General features: G+C 40.8%; 1 protein-coding gene across 1 annotated transcript; it reads left to right on the top strand.

Moving 5' to 3' along the window:
- Positions 1-272: 272 nt before the first annotated feature.
- On the top strand, positions 273-15,097 carry MAT2B (methionine adenosyltransferase 2 non-catalytic beta subunit). Its single transcript, XM_005297977.5, has 7 exons — positions 273-589; positions 5,841-6,035; positions 7,007-7,121; positions 7,535-7,687; positions 9,233-9,426; positions 11,398-11,511; positions 13,587-15,097. Exons 1-7 carry the CDS (start codon positions 527-529, stop codon positions 13,755-13,757), a joined length of 1,005 nt encoding a protein of 334 aa, XP_005298034.1. The 5' UTR covers positions 273-526; the 3' UTR covers positions 13,758-15,097.
- The last annotated feature ends 570 nt before the right edge of the window (positions 15,098-15,667 follow it).

The following is a 15,667-nucleotide window of genomic DNA, read 5'->3' as shown; positions in this document are numbered from 1 at the left end:
GACCAGCCCTGTTGACCCCGATGCCCTCAGCCCAGCAGATGGAGGGCTTGACCCGGGCCCCACCAGCACCTCCCCCTGCCGCTGGGCTTGTCTAGACCAGGGTGTAGCTAGCACCAGCCAACTCAGTCTGATCTAAGTGTGGCCTAGGCGGCACCAGCTGCAGCCGAGTCCCACGCTGTCACTGCACCCACAGTGGGGAGGAGCGGGGCTGGACGAGTTCCCCTACCTTCTCCTACTAGTCAAAACAAGCGTAATAAGGCTGCTGCCCCTTTAAGAAGCGTTGTGTGCCTGTGAGGCCCCCGCCGGCCAATGGGCTCGTAACTGAGCCCCGCGCGTGCGCCGGCTGAGAGCGGGGCCAATGAGCTGGCGGGATGGAGCCTTGCGTGCCTCACGTACACCCCATCTCTTCCGGCTGAGGAACCAATCAGCTGCCGAGCTGCGCAGTGAGCTCGGAAGCGGTCGTCGGCCGCACCCGGAGTGAGGGGATCAGTGGCGCAGCGGGAAGCGGAGGTCGAGGCCGGCGGGGATGGTTGGCCGGGAGAAGGAGCTCAAGATCCGCTTCATGCCGGGGCAATGCGAGCTGGTGGAGGTGAGCGGGTGCCTTGGCGGTCCGAGCGCTGGGGCAGGGCGCGTAGAGCGGCCGGGGGCCTTAGGCTGGCTCCCCGCGCCTCCCGGGGGCAGTGGCGGGGGAAGATCAGCCCGTCCCGTAGCAACCCCTGGCGGGGGCTCTAGCCACCGTGACCGACTCGCCAGACCCCTCCCCAGCGGGCGGCACCTGCGGCCTGTTTCTAGTCCCCCTCCCCCCGATAGGCCATCACCCCGTAGAGCCATCGCCTTGCGTCGGCACCGCCTCGGGCAAGCTCCCGGCTGGGTCGGGTGGCGCTGTCTGCCCCCACCACTAGCAGCGGGGCTCGGGGAGCGGGACAACTACCCGCTTGTGGCATGACTCTGACTGGAGACCCGGCTCCGAAGTAGCCTGCGCGCTCATCAGCGAGCCTGCCCAGCCCCACCCCAACTCTCCAGGCCAGCCAGGGTCACCTAGCGCCCCAAACAAGCAGCCCACTGCACAATGAATCCCCTCGTCTTGAAATAAGTGTTCCTGCTGCCATGTCTGATGTAGCCCTACACCAAACATAGCCAGACAGCAGCGCTCATCGGTACCGCATTATAAACATCACTGGACATAAAGCAGGAAAACAAGTCTAATTAGATTTCTGGGTGGTAAGAGGTAGTTATTTATGAAACTGTTATCAGATAAACTGATGAAAAGGTTCCTTCAGCTTCCTGTTCCTGGGGGAGTAATCTCTTTCTGCATTATCTAAAAGTATGTTTCCATTTACTTGAAGATAATGTTACATTTAGTGAGATCCATTACTACCACTTCTGTTGTATATGCTCTTCAATTTGATTTTAATAAATCAGGCTTGTGCCTCATCCAGATGTTTGCCTCCGGGGTGAACAATAGTACTCTTTTTGTGATGGTCTAAGACTCCATCCTTATCTGAGGGAGAAAGGGAGTCATTCTTCACAAGATATTTTCTGTATAACCACATCACCAATAACTTTGCAAACATCTAAAGGTAGACATGGCATACAAAAAGCTCTTGCCACTTGTACAAATGGCTCAGATTTTGTGTCAGAATTTTTTTTTCCAAATAGTCTGAGGGCACCAGTTATATCATTTGAGTCCCCCGAACTTTGCTGGAGACATTGGCCTGGGATTAGAATTTAGAAATTCTGACTCCTAGTAACTTGCTAGGTAATGGTTGTGGTCATATCTTTTTCTTTAGCTTGAGAGAATTTACAAGCTTCATATACTTAAATGATCTGGGACCCGTCTACCTTTTTATTCCATCACAACAGTGAAGAACCTAAGGAATGCTTTTACTTTGCAGAAGAATGTTTCCAGTGCAGGCCTCTTATTTTAATTTGCTGCTTTGGAAAATCCACCTGTGCCTATTTGGTCCTGTAGGTTTTCATTGATTGATGGAACATAGGTTAATGACTAATTTTCTCATAATTTTGTTTTATAGTCATGTTGTAGCAACGTTTTTACTACTGATTATAGGTATCTTTGTCTTTAATATTTGCATTGTAGTTTTTAAATACTGTTAGAAGTGTTTTTCAAAATTTTGGTAAATAAGTGAGAGAGATTAAATTTCCTTCTAATCCAGGGGTGGGCAAACTTTTTGGCCCGAGGGCCACATATGGGTAGGGAAATTGTATCCTGGGCCATGAATGTAGGGTTAGGGCAGGGGTGTGTGGCATGCAGGAAGGGGCTCAGGGTAAGGGCGCGGGGTGCAGGAGGGGGCACAGGGCAGGGAGCTGGGGTGCAGAGTGTGGGAGGGGGCTCAGGGCAGGGGGTTGGGGTGCGGGCTCCAGCCTGGTGCCGCTTACCTCGAGCAGCTCTGAGATGGCAGCGGCACACAGTGGGGCTAAGGCAGGCTCCCTGCCTGCCCTGCCCCACGCTGCTCCCAGAAGTGGCTGGCATGTCCTGCAGTGACTCCTGGGGATGGGGTGGGGCAGGTGGCTCCGCCCTGCCCTTGCCTGTGGGTACCAATCCCAAAGCTCCCATTGGCTGCGGTTCCCCGTTCCCAGCCAACGGGAGCTGCAGGGGGTGGTGCCTGCAGGCAAGGGCAGTGCATGGAGCCCTCTGCGTGCGCCCTCTCCCTTCCCCCCCCAGGGGCCTCAGGGACATGGTGCCGGCCTCTTCCGGGAGCGGCTTGGAGTCAGGGCAGGCAGGGAGCTTGCTTTAGCCCTGCTGCGCCATAGGGCTGACAATCCCGCGGGCCAGATTGAAAGCCCTGATGGGCTAGATCCGGCCCACTGGCCGTAGTTTGCCCTTCCCTGCTCTAGTCAAATGTTTAGATATGTTCGCTTTTCAGTCTTTACAATTAAAATATGTCAGTCTTTTAATCACTTTTACTCTTTTCTGAGTTCCCATTCATTTTTGTTGTTGAGGGTGTCCAAAACTAACTGGATTATTCTGGGGATAGTCTTGATGGTGACTTCCCAATTCTGATATTTATGTGCATAGTACAGCCCAAAACTGCATTGGTTGCCAATTCATAGTCAATTACTGTGTGTTGTCATCACTAAATTATATTAGCTTTGAAATTTAAAGGATTTTAACAGTTGGATTGCATCATTGTTGTCATGCTGTCAAGCTCATAACTCCTTATGTAGTCTAGATTTCATCTAAAATATTTTTATAACAGTTTCAAGGTGAAAGCTGAAACTTTCCACCTCTTTTGAAAACTCATACTCTTAAATTACATTCAAGTAGTGTCTACAGAGGAATGTTGTCTTTTAAAATAATCTGTTTCTCAGCTTTTGGTGTCATTGCATATTCATTCTTTTCTTTTTATCTGAAAGAGAGATCTCTGATTAAAGTTCTTTTGATCTTATTTCAGACTTTACTGTTAAATAACTCAGGTTAACATCCTAGTTCGTGCTTCAAAACTTCCTTTGCCTATATCCTCAGTGAACACTGAACTTCTAGAAGAGTGAGACATATCTGTACCGTGCTTTCTTCTACCACTCAAATAGTGGGTACAGTTGCAAATTAGCTGGTAATGGAACTTTTATATTCATATTTGGAAGTGTTTGAATGCAAGTGACTGCTTCTCAATTATAAAGAGTGCCTGGAAATTCTGGCAACAGTGAGGCTTCCTTGAACAGTAACTGGAATCTGTTAATATGATAAAATTTGTGTGTAACGGAATGACACTCAAACCATTACAGACTACTCTTGATGTTGTTTTATATTTTTAACTTAAGTCGTATAGCGAGAAATCTTATCGGAAACCTTCATAGCCATAACTAGCTTTTTGGATGCATCCTCTTATCAGGCAGGACTACAGTAAAACTCAGGCTGACATTCAGCAGTCATGTCACAGTTTTAATATTAAAGTCAAAGTATCCACCTTCTTGTAATTTGATATAAAATGGGATTGGTAATTTTAACAAGCTCAAAAAAGAGTTAGCAGACCTGTGCAGTTTAAGTTACCTAAGCACAGCAGTTGCCAGACATAACTTGAATATACACCTCTACCCCGATATAACGCAACCCAATATAACACACATTTGGATATAATGTGGTAAAGCAGTGCTCCGGGGGGGATGCTCACTCCAGCAGATCAAAGCAAGTTCAATATAATGTGGTTTCACCTATAATGTGGTAAGATTTTTTGGCTCCCGAGGACAGCGTTATGTTGGGGTAGAGATGTATAATATTCACCCCTGCCCCTTTAGCTAGAGAAATACAGGAGCAAACAGGAATCTTTTCTTACAGAAAGGGGAATGTGGAGCAAAACCAGGAGTTAGGATTTAAGCTTCCATATCTTTTGGTTTTAAAGGAAAAACTTCTGAATGGGTTCAGATAGGGTGTTGTCATTCTGAGTCTGCAGAAAGAACGCTCCAGTACCTCTGTAGCTGATTTCCCAAGGAACCTTAAAATTGACAAGACTTGTTACTTCTATTGGTTCTGTTCACCCTGTCAGTGCTGCTACTGACACACAAAACCATGAACACCAGCAAAGGCAGCCACTGGATCTGCTTGCAGAGCAAACATTGTTGCTTCAAGGAGGCATTCAATAAAGAATCAATGCAATGCTTATTGTGGATGGGTTATGTATAGAGGTTGGAAAATCTGATCTTTTTCATACTTAGAATAAATTTGTTCTGAAACTATGGCAGATGTTTGCTATCTGCTGGCAAGCTGAAAAGACCCATGATTGTTTATCCAAGTCTGTTTGAAATGGTTTCCTGGTTGTAAACTTGCTTACTCATTTGTGCAAGGTAGAGTAACAGAATACAAATTGCATCTACTTAAACTGTTAAAGATTATCATTTTGTTTAGATTTCATCTGATGTGTTCTCCGTTTCTAGTGCAAATTTAAATGAGCATCCAATTTTTGACTTGTAAATTCAGAATGATTCTCTAAAACATCATCCAGTTATTGGACTAAATTTAAGAATACCATATTTTTGCTTATAATTATAGGGGAAGCAGCTCACAACCCCTATATTGCGGTTACTAGTCACTTTTCATTATTAAAGATTCTTGCACTCTCCATTTTGTATGTAATTTGTATAAGTTTATCTGTACGTAATCTTGTTAAGCACTGAAGTATGCTTTAGTATACCACATGGACATTTGGAGCAGGTTGAATAATCAAAGCATTTTTCTGATACATCTTGTTCAACTAAACATGAATTGTGTGAGTATTTTATTAATTATGTGCCTGAAATATTCAATTTACATCTCAATTCTGCAGTGAGTGCCTCATGGGAATACCTCTGCAGAATCCTTTTGTAGTGACTGGAACTCTTCCTGGGTACAGAGGCTGCCCAGAAGGAGCTCATTGCAGGATTAGTTCACAACTTTTTCAATGAAACATTCAGAGCCAGATCTTCAGAAGCACTCATCACCCAGCAGTTCCTGTTGTGCAATGGAGCTACTGAATTATGAGCTCCCTTAAATATCTGACCCTTTGTTTTTGATATTTTTTCATTCTTTGTTCACCTCTGCTGACATAAGTTTATGAATGAAGCTTTACAGTTCAGATCTCTGAAATGTGTATCTATATTTGCTGCTGTAACATTATCCTGTGTTTTCAAGTATTTACATTTTACAAAGCTTTATAGGGCTCCATGTATCACTTAATCATTACATTTTTGAAAACAGTGAAGAAAGCAAACCTGAATGTTTTTCAGGAATAATATGCTCACACTCATTCGCACTGATTATGGTTGCATCCAAATAATAAAACGTTAACTGAGACATTAAGTATAATGGAAAGAAATAAAAATGTGTGTTCTTTTTTTTCCCCACCCAGGAAGATGTTGATATTCCCAATAGACGTGTTCTGATTACAGGAGCTACTGGGCTTCTTGGCAGAGCTGTGTACAAAGAATTTAATGAAAACAATTGGCATGCAGTTGGCTGTGGATACAGTAGAGCTCGACCCAAATTTGAACGGATTAATCTTCTGAATTCTGTTGAGGTTCATGACATTATCCAGGATTTTCAGGTAAGATTACTGGAAGGCAAGAAGAAGCAGACAACTTGCCATATTGCACTGGAGACTATGTGTATCCTTCGTTAAACAAATAAGTTTAAGGTGCCTTACATCATTTAGCTCATATGATCCCAGTGGCACTCCAAAATCCTGTGAGGTAGTAGTGTGGAAGAAGATGGCAGTTTTGTTGTTCCCCTAATTTGTACAGTGACTACTCTGTGTTTGTGTAATATCCCTAGATACAAAATCAACAACAAGTCAGTGTAAACACACACATTTGGTAGTTAAATAAAAAGCTGTTACATTTCTGTAATGATTTGTATGGAGACACTGCAATGTTACAATAAGGTTTCATTGCACTAAAGATACAGAATAATTATTTGTATATCTTGTTTCTGTCATGGCAGAAATCTCCTTGTAACAGTCAATGCTGTGTTTCACAAACTTCCAAGCTGTTTCACAGCTTCCAGGGAATAACTTTTTTAAACACTTATTCTAGAATAAATAGGGACCTAGCCTAGAAAAGAGTTATAAACCTCTTGTGCCTGGTCTACACCTGCCAAGCAAATCATTTATGAATTCTGCATGAATACCATTTAAATCTAATTTGGTTAGCATTGTTTAATTACCATTGTGGATGATTGGGTATTGAGTCTAACCCATATCATCTTTAACACTCAGATGAGAACAAAACTCCTTGCTGTAAGATAGATATTATTGAGGGCCATGACTACAAAATTACTGAATGAGATTCTTAGATATTTATTGTAAAATCTTAAGGCAGCTTTATTCTATTGCATTTCCAAAGGAAAAAGAGCTCTTTGAGATTTCACAATAAATGATGATTGTTGTAGAGCAGTGCCACAATTAAATTATAATACTATTTAGTTTCTCTGTAGATTACAGACTTGGTTTCTATGTTGAGGGCACAATTGCTATTTTTTTATTTTGTTTCTCATTAAAATTGAGTCTTTAATTTTCAGCCTCATGTGATAGTGCATTGTGCTGCTGAGAGAAGACCAGATGTTGTAGAAAGTCAAGCAGATGCTGTTTCTCAGCTCAATGTGACTGCTTCAGGGAACTTAGCAAAAGAAGCAGGTAAAGAGACAATGAGATGGATTCATTTTTTTTGCCAGGATACTGCATTAATTTATACAGTGGCATAAGTATGCATAACACTTCACACTTAAACAGCCAAGATCCATCATTGCCTCAACAAGCTTTCTATCTAGCTTATGTAGGTGAAGACAACACATGTGTATGTGTGGAGGATTAGCAAAGTGACAAAGTGAGGGAATGAAGGGGTGAGAAGGCAAAGGGGATAGTATTGAATCTAGAACATGCATTTTTTTTTCCATCCATGAATGTAGTTTCGTACTGAAAGTATGAATTATAGTGAATTTGAAATAGAGTACAAATGTCTTTAGGTGCAATGAATAGCAATTTCCCCCCTTTCTCTCTAAAGGCTCATAGTAAGTTTTCTTTATCCCCCTCCCCATCTTTTATCTTAGCTGGAGTTGGAGCATTTCTGATCTACATTAGTACAGACTATGTGTTTGATGGAACAAATCCTCCGTATAAAGAGAGTGATGCACCAAATCCCCTAAATCTTTATGGTAAAACTAAATTAGAAGGAGAAAAGGCAGTCCTTGAAAATAATGAAGGTAAGAATACAATTGAAGTTTTTTTCTTCTCACTTTGTTACAGATGAGCTAATAGGTCATATTAAATTAATAAAATCATAGAATCTAGATTTGAAAAAGACCTATTAGAACATCTAATCTAACTTCCTGTCCCTGTGGGATTGTTTCCTCTTTCCTACCAGTGGAATCTAATTTTCTTTGCTGGTGTTCCTGAACTCCGTAGCTGCCTTTGTATTATTTCTATCCTAATAGTGTTTGCAAAACCTCCCAATTTAGTATCATCTCTGAATTTTATTAAGATGCTGTTTGCTCCCTCTTCTGGATTGGTAATGAAGGTAAAACTGGACCCAACACTAGACACCTTCCCCAACTCAGTACTTTGCTGTGTTTCATAACCCTTTGGTTATGGTCTTTCAGTCAGTAATCAGTCTGTAGCAGTATTCCTATGTAAGCAGATTTAAGTTGATTTTGAGTAAGATATCATAATACATCGAATCAATTGTTTTACTAAAATGCAAATAGTACATGGATCACTCTTTCAACTATTAAGTCTGTAATTCTATAATAAAAGAAACCAATCAAGTTTGTGTTGCAAGATATTTATATATTTGTATTGTGAATACTTCTATTTACAATTAGGTTTTTAGTGGCTTTTCTTAGATTTTTGTTTGTTTGTTTGAAGCAGTGAGAGATCACTTTGCTTCCTTTTAAAAAAACAAAAAAACCCAACAACCCAAAATGGTTCTTTGTTCTTTCTTCACTGTCTCAGTTTTGATAACCTGTCAAAACAGAGTGTCAAAGCAAATGGTAATTCCCTTGCTATCTTAGGGAGTATATCATCCAGGCAGCAGTCTTGTATATAGTCACGCTTTGCAAGTGTTCGTTAATGAAAAAATCTCTTATACTGTCTCAGCAACTTATATTATGATGATCTTCACTTCCTAATTGCCTAAATTTACATATTTTCTTTGATGATTTTTTTTTTAAAGTAGCCACTTGAGTTAATTTAATTCCCTCTGTTGACTAATTTCTCACTTTCTCTGCAATATTGTCCCCCATCCCCTCCTACTCCCCACCATGGTTCCCTTGTGAGATGCCTTTTTTCCCCCTCTCATTCTTTTTATATTGTCCTTGTCTTTTCTCTGCAAGTCTTGGGTATTCACCTTTAGGTGTCTCTCCCTGTCCATTAACAGTACAGCTCACTGGCATTATAAACACTTTGAATACAGGTATTAGCTATATAAATGTCTGCTTTATACAAAAAGGAATAGGTGTTTTTTGGTGTAATTTTAGCAACTCTAATTTACTGTATATAAATGTTCTCAGTTCTATATGAAATTTGAAAACTTCATATTGACTAAAAATGAGATGACAGCAGACCGTACACAATCACAGTTAATACTGGTTTTCTTTTAGGTGTCTGAATATATGTAATGTTTACCAAATGTCTAAAACAATTTTTATTCACATTCTGAAATTGGCTTAGGGTTATTCTCAAGGCTTCATTAGGTCCTAGCTATTCATAGTTTCCTTTTAACCCTTTAAAAATATATTTTTCCTCTTTAGGTGCTGCAGTGCTCAGAATTCCTATCTTATATGGGGAAGTAGAAAATCTGGAAGAGAGTGCTGTGACTGTTATGTTTGATAAAGTGCAGTTCAGTAACAAATCAGCCAATATGGACCATTGGCAACAGAGATTTCCCACCAACATCAAGGATGTAGCCTGTGTTTGCCGGCAGCTATCAGAGAAGAGAATGTTGGTGAGAAATTTTGTTTTTAATTTTCCTTTCCCTGCTGTGGTACAGTTCAGTATCAAATTGAAGGTTCTGGTTCTAATTTTCAGTGCACTGGGCTGAGCCTCTGTTACTTCAATAACCGCTTCTCTGTCCATGACCCTCCATGAGTGTTGTGCTACTTGGGAAATGATGAAATTGTAAGTTGCAAGGATGACAGTGGGAGAGCAGGACACACAGCTTTCTTAGCTGTTTGCGCACAAGAAATTATAATGACCATGAATCTTACCGTCTCCAGGACTAAAAATGCAAGTCATCAGTTCATCACTGTAGTATTTCTGCAATAAATTGTACAAAAAAACACAAAGGGAAGAAAATTTAAGATCAACGTTGATTAGACTTCATGGTGGACACAGTTCTTCATGCAGTGGTGCTGAGTGTGGTATAAAATATTTGATGGAGCTGCAGAGAGACAGAAGGGGGTGGATATTGATAGGTCGGGGTTTCAGAGAAACTGTAAATGCTCCAATTTCTCTGAAATGGAGCACGAGCTCTCTACCATCTTGTTACTTTCTTATACAATCCTCATTAAGCCGCCACTACAGAGCTCTTCCAGCTGAGTTGTCCGAGTAGGACCATGGAGGAGGTATTCATATGTGCAGATAACCCTGGTAATAACATTTAGCTGCTGTAGACAGACTCCAGCTGAGAAGGTAAGAAGGCCAAAGAGAAGCTTGGGGAAGCACTCCCCTGTAACAAGTTTCAAACATGCTGGGCCCAGGAGTGCATTTTGGGGCTCAAAATCTAGGAAGCATTAACTGAATTTTCTCTAATGATCCCAATTTCAAACAAACACAGTTCAGGGGAAATAAGGGCTCAGAGGGCTAGCTAGGAGGCAGTAGCTCCCAGTTTAAGAGGAAGCAGCCCAGAATCTTTATGCAGAGTGCACACTTCAGAGTTGTGCAGGCACAGTCAGTTAATCTGTCCATTGTGCGCACTTCTAGACTGTACATATTCAATGGATGGTTTTCAAACTCTCATAGTTCTGCAAAACCAAAATAAGTTGGTTTTTCCACTCCTCCTCCCCCCCCCACCCCAAACCTGGCAGAAGTACAGCTCTCCAGAGAGCTACTTACATGTCCAAGAGCCATCTTTCAACCTTCAGCTGTTTCTAACTATCCCAGTGCCATCACTCTTCTAAAAACTGCAGTTAGAATTTTTTAAAATGGTAAGTGTATTTTTCCAATTTAACTCAAAACTGGCAGGCATAATTTCCCCCCAAAAAAATATTGATGGGAACCATGCATGGAAAAATTCATGTTGAAATGCAAAATTGTAACTTTTCAGCAAGCTGCAAACATGTGGAAATGCTAAACTGAAATTGTCTTGCAATATTAGCTTTGGCGGTCACTACCCAGAAATCGGTATGTGTGAGGTGACAAGTAAATTGACTCAAAGTGTGGTATACTGCACAGCCAGCCATATTATGTGGACAGGATTGGACTTGTCAACACCTATATATATAAAAAGCTATGCCTTTGTTCAGTCTGAGTACTTCTACATCGCCTCATTTGATGTGAGGGAGAAGAGGGTTCATGGTGTCTGTCACACTTGCATTATTTGAATTTTGATAAATGATTGGCTTAGAATGGATTTTTCTATACATTTAACTTTTTATGTCATGTGTCATCTTTAAGAGCGCATTCGATTCATGCACAGTTGAGTCAAGCGTATTCAGCGTCTCTGAAAAGTCAGGCCAAATATGTGTAGTATCAGGACTGTGCCCGTCCCACTGATAGCTTTATAAGGGCTACATTTTTCACTTCCCAAACATCTGCTCAGTCTCTACTCTGGAAATATATATTCATTCCAGAAATATTTAAATTAATTATTAACTTGTTTTTCAGGATGGCATCATCTTGTTTGAATGTCGGCTTGTACATTCTGTTTCTGTAAAAGAGCCAGCCTAACCCTTCATCTGTGCTTGTTTCTTTCTAGGATCCATCAATAAAAGGAACATTCCACTGGTCTGGTAATGAACAGATGACCAAGTATGAAATGGCCTGTGCTATAGCAGATGCTTTCAACCTTCCCAGCAGCCACTTGAGACCAGTAAGTAATGTTGAGGCTATACAAAAGTATAGAAATTGCTGAATGCTTTCATTTGAGCCACTTTCTTGTACTGAAAATACAAGTGAGCCACTGCTCCTGATAGTATGAACAATTACATCTTAGTATTGCAATAGGAAGAGTCCCAAAAATCCTCAGTATAGTATGATGTATTGCCAACAACATTGTCAGATATCTTCTACTGCAAGGAAATGACAGCTGCTAGAACAACAAGGAGTCTGGTGGCACCTTAAAAACTAACAGATTTATTTGGGCATAAGCTTTCGTGAGTAACAACCTCACTTCTTCAGATGCATAGAGTGAAAGTTACAGATGCTGGCATTATATACTGACACATGGAGAGAAGGGAGTTACTTCGCAAGTGGAGAACCAGTGTTGACAGGGCCAATTCAATCAGGGTGGATGTAGTCCACTCCCAATAACAGATGAGGAGGTGTCAATTCCAGGAGAGGAAAATTGTTATTGGGAGTGGACTACATCCACCCTGATTGAATTGGCCCTGTCAACACTGGTTCTCCACTTGCGAAGTAACTCCCTTCTCTCTATGTGTCAGTATATAATGTCTGCATCTGTAACTTTCACTCTATGCATCTGAAGAAGTGAGGTTGTTACCCACGAAAGCTTATGCCCAAATAAATCTGTTAGTCTTTAAGGTGCCACCAGACTCCTTGTTGTTTTTGTAGATACAGACTAACACGGCTACCCCCTGATACTTGACAGCTGCTAGGTTAACTGGATTCTGATTTCCTATAACAGATGTATTGTTTCAATCAGAAATCAACTTACCCATAAGTACAGTATATTCTTATAGAAATGTGCAAGTCTAGTGTATAAAGTACTTCTAGGATACAGCTGACTAACGCAGTCTTTTGATATTTTTAAAGTGAATAATAACCAAATAGCCAGCTACTTAATTAGCAGTCAGATTTAATTTAGCATACCTTAGTTTCGCAGACTACTTTTTGTAAACTGAGCAATTTCTCTTAGTAATCAATGAAGTTGTAACTAATTTTTGCCTCTTAGTCTTCCTTTAATGAAAAAATCTCTCTTCAAATTAAGATACAGTAAATTTTGTAATCTCCTTTGTATTGTCGTAATGTTTAAGTTACTATTATTTCTTTTCAAATTCCATTCTCTGAATAGGTCTTCATTGTTGAGAAATACCCATGGATATTTAGAATGGTGGATTTAAAAACTCAAAAATTTGAGTTTATGTAAATTTAAACTAAACAGGAAGAAATTTGAGGAAAAGGGGCAAGTTGAAAATGCTTAGCACCTTGGGATCAGACTTGTTTTAAAAAAAAAAAAAATCTACTACATATGTTAGTAGTGAGATGCTGTTAACTTCTAGGGTTTATATTTAAAGGTAAAGTGAGACTTAGCTCACAAGTTCAGGGATTCTTAATTAGTAAAGTTAGTACTGAAATGTGACATGGAAGAAAGACCCCTTACACTCAAAAAACTAGGTTGGTCTGAGATCATATATTTAACAGCCTTTATTGTTGGTGGATGAAGCAGGTCTCCTAAAGCATTTTTCATCCCACGAATGTGCACTTCTCATCCGTTATCCACATCTACTGATTTCCTGGCCATTGTCAGAGGAGTGGGGATAAGATATGGAAGAGAGGAGACAATGATGTGAAAAAACATTAAATGGCTCACTCTTTACCAGTTAAGACAGGTGTGATGCATTTTGTAGCTGTCTAACTGAAGGGGAATTCTTCCACGTGTCATAAAGAGGATTCACACGAGGAGTACAAGTAAAATGGGATTTTCTGTAGGCTGGTTAATACACACCATCCCTAAACGCTCTACAAAATGAAAATTTGTCTCCCTAGTTTTTCATTGTTCAAAAATTTTAGGTAAGTGAGAAAATGGATTTTAATTTGAGATAAAGTCTGAGATGGAGAGAAAGGAAGGGCATTTCAGGTGGCAGGAACTCCTTATGTAGGCTCTCTCCTGAAGGGAACAAACCTATTGAAAGCAACAAATGATAGTGTGCACACTTATTTAGAAGCCTCCATTTTTAACTGTATATAGTGTTTTTTTTTTTAAAGATTACTGATAGCCCAGTAGTGGGTGCTCTTCGTCCGAGGAATGCTCAGCTCGACTGCTCCAAGCTAGAGATGCTGGGAATAGGACAACGAACTCCGTTTCGAGTTGGGATCAGAGAATCACTTTGGCCTTTCCTTGTTGACAAGAGATGGAGACAGACTGTCTTCCATTAATTTGTAAACTTTTTAATGAAAGTATGGTATGTGGCACTTTTTTAAAAAAGGAAAAAAATAGTTTTGTATGAGTGTTCTTAAAAATTGTGACACTTATGAGCTTTCATTGAATCAGGTAAAAATATGGTCTTGCACTAGTGAAATTGTTAGCCTAAAAAGCTCAGTGGCAAAAAATGAACCTTGTTTAAAGTGTTTTGTTTTTCCTTCTATTTGTACTGGTCTAACCTAATATCTGATCCTAGTGAATTATGGTTCTTAGTCTTCAGTAACGTTTGATGCTAAGTATGAAACAGGTCAGCTGGAGACTTCCTTTTGGCTGGAATATACTGTTGATGCTTAGGGTCTTTGCTATATGTACAGTATCTCCTTTGAAGGACCTGGCCAGTTTCTTTATCACCAAAAAAGATTCCACTTTTTTAATTTTAAAGTTATTGTACTAATGTGGTTTAAAGCGAGAATCATTGAGGTTTAATATTCATTTGCTTTGAGCTTGGATCAAAATGTTTAAAAGAATGTGAAACTTTATTTTTGCAATTACTGAGTGTAGTTTTTATGCTTGAGATATATTTTCACAATGTTCTATATCTTGGAACTCCTGCAGCTTCATATATTTGTTCATTGTATGCATTTGTCTCTTTTTAAAGATGACCTGTCAAGTGTAGGGGAGGGGAAGAAGAGAGGGAAATGGGCTTGGGCCCTCCTTTGCTTTGTGTAAAGGCTTGAAGTGTATATTCATTTTCCTGTTTGTTATACTAGAAACTCAGATCCTGTATAGGCTGGAACACTGTGTGGCAGGAGAAGTAGTAAAACAAGGACATCAAAAAGAGTAAAAGTGAAAACAGAACAATTGAGGGGAAGAAAGTCAAAAACTTGACTACAACAACATAGTTTCCCCTGTGAAAACTCCTGAGGTAGGCACATACACTGATGTGGAACTTAACACTTATTTGAATTCAGTGCCCAGTTAACATTTCCAAGAATGATGTATACTAACGTCCTTGTTTAAAGATTCAAACTACCAGTAAGATCTTGATGTTTACAATATGCCTGTTCTGAGATCTTCCAGGGAGACCACAGAAAACTGGATTTGATATTCTAGATTTGAGGCAAAAATAAATAGAAAAAACCTGGAAACCCTTCAGGCCTTTATGGATCAAAAAGGCGGAAGATCACCAGTTTTAAAAATCTTTTACAGGCCAACTTTAAAATCAGTTCCTCTTATTTCTTCTCTGATGTGAGTTAAGAGTTTATAATAAACTTGTTTGTTTTAGTCTGAAGTCCTGATATGTATACAGTAAGTTATATCTTGAAAATGACAATAAATATATGTTGCTGGCATCCGCGTCAGTGGTTGATTCAAGAATTTTTTCTAAATCTTAATTAGTTACAACCCGCTTCACAATGTTCATATGCCCTGGAGGAAATAATGGTAAAATCATGTTGATGCACTTCAAGTAAATTTAACTCCCTAGTCATAGGCTAGAGAAATGTTTCTCAACTGATGGGCTACAGTCCCCAAGGGAGGGGTGGAGTGCTAAGTTTCCTGCAAGCTGGACAGCTGTGTAACAGCCTTTTTAGTGCCGCTCAGGGAACCACCCGGCCCCAACCTAGCCTGGCCCCCAAGCTGCTGGGGTGGCTCAGACCCAGCCGCGGTGCCCCTCCCTTGGGCCAGACTGGCTGGGAGAGAGGCGCCTGTTCTGTAGCAACTGCTGCGGCGGGGAGAGGTGCCTTTCTCCCTCAGCCCACGTGCTGCTGTGGGAGGAGAGAGCTGGGGGGAATCCTCTCTTCCCACCGTAGCCCCAGAGCACCCTCCTGCACTCCAAACTGCTTATCCCTGGCCCCTTTTTAGAGCCCGCCCCTCCAGCCGGAGCCCTCACCCCCTTCACCCTCATGGTCCAGCAAGAGCACCC

The sequence above is a fragment of the Chrysemys picta genome, chromosome 8 (genome assembly GCF_011386835.1).
Source record: "Chrysemys picta bellii isolate R12L10 chromosome 8, ASM1138683v2, whole genome shotgun sequence".
Taxonomy (NCBI): Eukaryota; Metazoa; Chordata; order Testudines; family Emydidae; genus Chrysemys; species Chrysemys picta.
The sequence above is the reverse complement of the archived record's forward strand: the minus strand, read 5'-3'. Positions and strand labels throughout refer to the sequence as shown.